The following is an 8,184-nucleotide window of genomic DNA, read 5'->3' as shown; positions in this document are numbered from 1 at the left end:
TTGGCCATATTTAATATTTGTGTTAGTCATTGGCCCCCATTAAAAAACTTTTAAAAACAAGGCACCACTGTACAACTAATACTAAATACCAGTATCAAATTCGTCTTCCAACATTCAAGGCCACTTCCATAAAATTTCGTTGTTAAACAGTCTGCCATTTGCGTGCTACAACTCGTTGTTAACAGGTCTCTCAGTCATGTGTAGTATTAGTTAGATTTCTAAAGTATTTGCTAAGGGCGACTACATTTTGGTAAGTGTTTGTGCAGTTTATTTTCTTTAAAACCCTGATTTTCTTACTTTGATTGTGTTAGTTACGTAATTGGTGGCTAATTAAATAATTTTTTTATGTTATAACTAGTAAATTTAAGAAAATAAATGACGGCCAATCTCTAGATTATAAAACACATACTACATTAGTGATTGGCCTGATGGCCAATAACTGAATTTTAAATATCTCGACGAAATTATATTTTCTATAAATGATTTTGAACTCTTTTGGCGTATTAACTCTATTGCTAGTCTATATGCTACAAACAAATCATTAAAATCAGTTATTGGCCGGGGGCCAATAACTGATGTTACACAGGGCCAATAACTGATTTTTACAAATTTGCAGGTAATATTGAACTGAACTTTTTTGGAACAATGCCTAAAATTATTGACGGAGAGAAATATCAAAAAAAGTATACAGAAGAAGAGCTTCAAACTGCCCTAGATGAAATAAACAACGGGTTTTCATTACGAGAAGTTTCAAGGCGCTATAAAATTCCAAGGGCAACCCTACAATTTCGAAAAAGTAAAAAATTTACGAAACCAAATTTAGGACCTAATCCAGTTCTTCTACCAGAAGAAGAAAAAATTTTGGTGAACTGGATTTTCGAAAATCATAGGAAAGGGTTTCCACGTCGAAAGGAAGATGTGCAGGAATCAGTTAAGCAGTTTCTTGATAGTAATCCCAGAGATAATCCTTTTATTAACAATCGTCCTGGCGAAACTTGGTACAAAGCTTTCCTACGAAGAAATCCCGAGATTTCTTTGCGTACAACAGAAGCTGTAACCGCGGCTAGCGCAAATGTTTCGGAAAGTGACATACGAAAATGGTTTTTTGAAGTTGAAAGTTTTTTCATAGAAAAAGGACTTACGGAAGTGTTACAGTACCCCGATCGTATTCTGAATGCAGATGAGACATGTTTTAATCTGTGCCCGAAAAACAGTAAAGTTCTAGCGCCTAGGGGGGCATCAAATGTTTATGAAGTAGAACATGCATCGTCTAAATCTAACATCACTGTGATGTTTACTTTTACAGCATCTGGAGGAATAACACCACCGATGGTCGTGTATCCATATAAACGGCTTCCTGCGAATATCGCCAAGTCTGTTCCTGGTGAATGGGGCATTGGCCTTTCTGATACGGGCTGGATGAAAGCAGAATTAATGTGTGATTATATTGAAAACATACTTTATCCGCATTTAAAAAAGGTGAATACGTCTTTTCCGGTCATTTTGTTTTTAGACGGTCATCGAACACACATGACGTACAACCTTAGTATCTTATGTAAAAAACTAAATATTGTTTTAATATGTCTATATCCTAACTCTACGAGACTTCTTCAACCGGCAGATGTGTCAGCTTTCAAGCCTATCAAAAGTGGATGGAAAAAGGCTGTTATACAATGGAGACGAGATCATCATTCAGAGACATTATCAAAAGAGCATTTTGCAAATGTTCTGAAAATTGCCGTGGAACAAACTGGAAAGTCAGAAACAATAAAAAGTGGATTCAAGGCTTGCGGACTATACCCTTGGAATCCAAACGCTTTAGATTATTCCAAGTGTCTTGGAGGACAAAAAATATTGACAGTTGAATCCGAAACAAAGTCAGAAAATCTAAGTAACACATTTTTAAGTTACAAAGATTTCTCTCGCATAGTAGGAAATCGCATTATTCAAGAATTTAACAATGATTATAAGGATGTCACAGAAAATGAACAACCACTGTTGTTTAAGTTATGGAAAAGTTTTAAACACATTCCTCAGGCCATAGAAGTGATTCCGGTGGAACAGCAAACTTTAAATATGCCTACCGATAGCACTGTCCATACAGAAGAGCCTGAACCTTCCGATTTCAACATTAATGAGATTCCTGTATTAATTGTAAGTCACGATCAAATATTAGATGGGCTGCTGGATGAAAATATTCAAATTATTAATGTCCAAGATATGCCCCCTGAACATACAGGCACGGAGCAAATTGAACTATCAAGGCCTAATAATAATGAAAACACAAACGAACAAAGACCTCCAAATCTGAATGAGACTTTGCAGTTTGCAAAGACACCTAAACGAAAAGGAAACAGAAACACCGAAAAAATAACATATGCAATTACATCTACCCAGTGGATTAAAAGAAAAGCTGAGGAGGAGGAATCTAAAAAAAAGATTGCTGCAGAAAAGGAGGAGAGAAAAAGACAACGTTTGGAAAAGAAGGCTGTTACAGTAAGCAAAATTTCCAAGAAGGTTAAAAGTTTAAAAACTGCCAAGAAAGAAAAAACACAAAGTAAAAAAACAGAGAAAAGTATAAACCGAGAAATAAAAGATGATGATAAGCCTAAAATGTTGAACAAACTTACCGAGCAACCTATCTTACCAGAGAAGGATTCTTTTAATACATGTGAAGACAATTGGCTTCTTGATAAATTTTTGTCAGATATACCATCTTCCTCGTCTTTTCAAGATAACAAAAAATGTGATTTGAAAAATATTGCAATAGAGAAGGTAAAAAAGAGTTTATTTACCGATGAGGTAATGGAAACCTACAAGAATAATTCGTTATTTAAAAATCCTAAGCTGACTGAGGGTCTTTGCTTCTCGTGTACTTATAATTTTAAAGAGCAAAATCTTGGAATTAAATGTAACTTTTGCCGAAGGGCCTACCACATTTCTTGCATAAATAGACTTAATATGCATAAATCAAATTCACAAACATTTAGCTGCAATATATGTCTAAAAAACCAACATAAAATTAATTAAGTCTTATACTTATGTATCATTTTTTACTTTTATATTAAAAGGGAGTTATATTAATAGGGAATTATTTTGATTTTGTGTACTATTTTTTACTGTGAATAAATACTACATATTTTAATTAGTACCTAAACCTGTTTCTTTTTTGATTATCTTTTTCGGCCAATAACTGATTGGTGGTGGCTAATCACTAGAAGTTTCATAATCCGTCCTGGCCAATAACTGACAAATTAGTGGCTAATTACTGGAGAAGCCATGCCAATAACTAGTTTTTGACAGAAAGGTATTACACAAGATTTTTTGGAACTTAAATTTGAATCTAGACTAGAAATGTTTGGTTTTGTATAACCTACAACTGATTTTTTATAGGGAGGAACGTAATATTCCTAATGATAAACATTTATTACATAATTCTATGATTTAATCCCTTAATAGAAATGTGACCGGCCAATCACTGGGTAGTCTACCCTATGCACATGGTTTCCATTTTCTATCGCAGTATTAAGTATGTGACAGCTGTCGTTCAGATGACAGTAGTACCAACCTACATTCATGGTTAAGGGAGTTTTACACGAACATAACAACCCCATTTGTTTAAAACCTTCTTTCCGTGACCCAGTCTAGTTTGTGTATTAATTTAATGTCTTGATGGGTCCCTAGACGAGAAGCGAGTAACCATGTTATTCCTTACTGATAATCAAATAGGTATAGTGATAATTACTTTCTTTTCCTTGCTTTAGGAAGATTAAAAAGGTTGTGACTGGCTGAATGGCAAAAGCCTATGCCAAAAAAAAAACATAAGCGAATGAATCAAAAAACAGAATGTTAAGAAGACCTGAGGCTATAGTTGGGTTTTAATTTCAGTATTTTATAAATCCTAGAATATTCCTCAAGGTGACGCGAACTTTGAGAAAAAAACAAAGTTTGATTCGTACACCCGGTCGGTATACAATGAAAATTTACCTGTTTAGCAAAAATATTACTACAAGGATATTGTTAAAGAATAAGGATATAACATATTCAAAAAATCATTTAAATCGGACAACAGGTTTAGGAGATACGCGACATCAAAAATTACCCATTTTTTAGGGTGCCAGGTTTCTATGACGCGCAGTGTATAATATTACCAATCACTATTTAGTAGTTTATAAATTACCAAGTTTTTTTGAAAATATTTTAATGAAATTTTCTGAACTGCTAAATATAAAAAGAGTAAATATTTCATAAAATAGTACAAATTTGTATTCTTCGTGAAATTTGGTGCAAATAAATTAATTTTTATTTCATTAGACAGTTTATTTGAATTTGAATTGCTATGTCCACAAACGTTCCAATTAATGATTTTTGGCGATTTTCTTAGGCCTGTAACTCCTATGCCGTAAGTCTATAACTCCAAATTTTTACCCCTTATTTTACTTATTATCGGCTAACATTCAACCAAATTTAAAATGTTTACATGCGTGCCCATCAGAGATATAAGGGGTCAAACTTTGAGATCTTTCAAAAAATTACATTTTTGAGATTTTTTTTGAAAAAAACTACTTAATCCGGGAACAGTCGCGCCGTGGGAAAAATCTCACATTTTATCCTTTTCCTTGATAACTTGATGAACAATTTTGCAACATTGCTTTCCACTCGTAAGTGCCTCGAGGAGGATCATAGTAATGCGTGAAAAATTTTCTTAACTCTTTTTTGTGTGGAATTTATGGCTTTGGTGAGAACCAATTAGCTTTAAAATTGTTAGAAATAGGTATTTTTAACATAACAAGTAAATAAAAATATTATAAAATAGAAATTTGTTTAAAATTAGTATTTAAATTTGTATTATGAGATTTTTTTCTCTACGCGCGACTATCTACGCGACTGCTCCCGGATTAAGTCTCAACGCTTAAACTTTTTTCATTTAAAGTATATACCTACGTATTTCTTTTCCAGAAAAAAAAGAAGAATGTGTGTGTACTTTGTACGCACGTAAGAAGTTATACTTCTATTATATGATTTCAACGAAATAAAGAGACTTTCAACAGATTATTTGTATTTTATTTAAAGATTAAACTAATTTTTACTTACTACTTTCAAAAAATTTTTATTAAAACAATACCAAAAATAAAAAAAAAAATAGAAAACGCACGGATTCGAACCGGGACCTCTCGATTTCCGGTCACACGCTCTACCACTGAGCTATACCCCCTTTGCTTTGACAGGTTACAAGATTTCTCATACATACTGACAAATTTAATAGACCAAGTGAAGTATACAAAAATACTTAAAATTTAATATACTTACTATTATTATAAAATATCTTATTCCCGAGGAAGACAAATCCAAAGACACAAAAATTATAATAAATATTATTACTAAAAACACTAATAATATATTCTTTTCACGCACACCTTATTTAACCATACTGTCGGTGTGCGCATGCGCCGGGGAATGTAAAAATTCACCCTCGTGCCTAAAGAAGTATAACTTCAAAAATTACAAACCATTATCTGCTTGCCTTATGCTGTTAAAAAATGTTGAAAATTTAATTTTATCAGTTTACCTTTTCAAACTTTGTGGTTCATTTAAGGCCTTAAGGGTAGTTTGTAATTAAATAATGCTCTGGACCGTTTTTTAGAGCATACTTTTCTAAAAAGTTTGGTTTTTGATTTATTGTTCTAGGACAAACCTAAGAGAAAATATTGGGTAAACAGCGAAGCAATGTTTTCCGTGAATTTGATCGATACACTGAAACATAAATCGCTGCCAGCAGCAAAATAAGTTTTTTAAAAATAAAATGAATGCACTTTTGTATACATACTCGATAAACTGAAGTTTAATTGGTAGAAAACTAAACAAAAATTTTTCTACAACCACTATTCAAAATGCACTTTTTTGCACAGTTTTATGTTAAGAAACTTGACATACACTAAGCGCCAAAATTAACGCACCACCTTAAAAATGGGACATTTTTGAAGTCTCGTATTTTCTAAACCTGTTGTCCGATTTTAGTGATTTTTTTAGTATGTTATAGCTTTATTCTTCAAGAATATCGCCGTAATAATATTGTTGCTAAACAAGTAAGTGTCAATGTATACCAGGTGTAACAATGATAGTGTGTTTTTTCCTCAAAGTTCGGAACACCCTGTGGAATATTCCAGCGTATATAAAATATTGAAATTAAAACTCAACTGTAGCCTTAGGCTTTCTTAACATTTTGCTTTTTGATTCATTTGCTTACGTTGCGTAATAAAAAAGTTAGGTACTTTAACAAATAGTAACGTTCTTCATCAATACAGGGTGTTTCTAAATAAGTGCGACAAACTTTAAGGGGTAGTTCTGCATGAAAAATAATGACCGTTTGATTTATAAACATATATCCGCAAATGCTTCCTTCCCGAGATACGGGATGTTGAATTTTTTCTTACAAACTGACGATTTATTTACTGCTCTAAAACCGGTTGAGATATGCAAATGAAATTAGTTAAGTTCTAAGAGGTGGTTATTGCGCACTTTTTGGCATATAATTAAGAATTTTATATTCACCATTGGCGTACATACGGGGATTATGACCGGGTAATATGACCCGTATGCACGCCAATGGTGAATAAAAAATTCTTAATTGTAGCCAAAAAATGCACAATAACTACCTTCTAAAACTTACCAAATTTCATTTGCATATCTCAACCGGTTTTAGAGCTGTAAATAAATGGTCAGTTTGTAAGAAAAAATTCAACATCCCGTATCTCGGAAACGAAGCATTTGCGGACATATGTTTATGAGTCAAACGGTCATTATTTTTCATACAGAATTACCTCTTAAAGTTTGTCGCCCTCTATTGATGAAGAACGTTGCTAGTTGTTAAAGTACCTAACTTTTTGTTATGCAACATAAGCGAATGAATCAAAAAGCAAAATGTTAAGAAAGCCTAAGGCTATAGTTGAGTTTTAATTTCAATATTTTATATACGCTAGAATATTCCACAGGGTGTTCCGAACTTTGAGGAAAAAACACACTATCGTTGTTACACCCGGTATACAATGACACTTACCTGTTTAACAACAATATTATTCCATAGATATTCTTGAAGAATAAAGCTATAACATGCTAAAAAATCACTAAAATCGGACAACAGGTTTAGAAATTACGAGGCTTCAAAAATGTCTTATTTTTAAGGTGGTGCGTTAATTTTGACGCTTAGTGTATATGGCATTAGTGTGCAGAAAAGTGACGTCTCTGTGCCGGAAAGTTCTTTTCTGCACAGTACCATTACATTCCACAAAAATAGTTATTTATGTAGGAAGTCAGTAAAGTGACTCTTTATCGAACGAGTCTGATATTATGAGCCGAGCGAGCCTAGCGAGCGAGGCGAATAACAGACGAGTTCGATAAAGAGACTTTATTGACGTGGTGCATACAAAATTTTATCGCCAATCATAAAAAACATTAACACTTACTTAATTACATCCTAATGAAAAAAGAGTATGTGTACTTGGTACGCACGTAAGACGTTATACTTCTATTATTATGATTTCAACGAAATAAATATATTTTAAACAGTTTGATCGTATTTTTATTTAAATATTAAACCAATTCCAACACTTAAAATAAAAACAAGAATCTACAGGTCGAGCAAGTCTCGTAAATTTCACGATTGCGAGCCACGCTTCACGCAACCGTGTTTGCGTACTTGTGTTTCGAGTTGCGTGGTCGTGCGGAGTTATATTTACCAATTCGCGCAATCGTACTTGAGACGCTGTGTCGTCAGGTGAGGTGTTTGAAAATTTGTGTAACTTGATTGCTTGATTCTGTGGTGTGAAGGTGGTTAAACTTTTGTTTTATTTTTTTTTTGTTTTGTTTGTTTTTGTTGTTGCGAATATATCGCAGAAAGTTTTTAGATGAAGTAATTGTATGATGAAGATAACACAGAAAATACAAGAGGGCAGCATACTTTGCAAAACAACTGCTACAATTTGAAATCAACAATTTGTTAAGTTGTTGTCTTGCAGGTAAAAAAAGTGACTTTTTAAAAAAATTATATCTTGGAAACTAAAAATTATTTTTATTTATAATTGAAACATGTAAAAGTATAGTACTCTCAAAAAAATTTCAGCCAAAAATATTCATTTTTGTAGAGTGGACTGCAATTTTTCGACAACAGCCCTTTTTTGCGGTGAG

General features: G+C 32.9%; 1 protein-coding gene across 1 annotated transcript; it reads left to right on the top strand.

Annotated features, from left to right (window-relative positions):
- Positions 1–3,151, top strand: LOC126893390 (uncharacterized). Its single transcript, XM_050663528.1, has 2 exons — positions 1–250; positions 617–3,151. Exon 2 carries the CDS (start codon positions 646–648, stop codon positions 3,028–3,030), a length of 2,385 nt encoding a protein of 794 aa, XP_050519485.1. The 5' UTR covers positions 1–250; positions 617–645; the 3' UTR covers positions 3,031–3,151.
- The last annotated feature ends 5,033 nt before the right edge of the window (positions 3,152–8,184 follow it).

The sequence above is a fragment of the Diabrotica virgifera genome, chromosome 10, assembly GCF_917563875.1.
Source record: "Diabrotica virgifera virgifera chromosome 10, PGI_DIABVI_V3a".
NCBI lineage: Eukaryota > Metazoa > Arthropoda > Insecta > Coleoptera > Chrysomelidae > Diabrotica > Diabrotica virgifera.
This window is presented reverse-complemented; position numbering and strand designations above follow the sequence as displayed.

Bases quoted from the DNA above. Each gene is read 5' to 3' on its own strand.
- LOC126893390 (XM_050663528.1), top strand. From the start codon at position 646: ATGCCTAAAATTATTGACGGAGAGAAATATCAAAAAAAGTATACAGAA.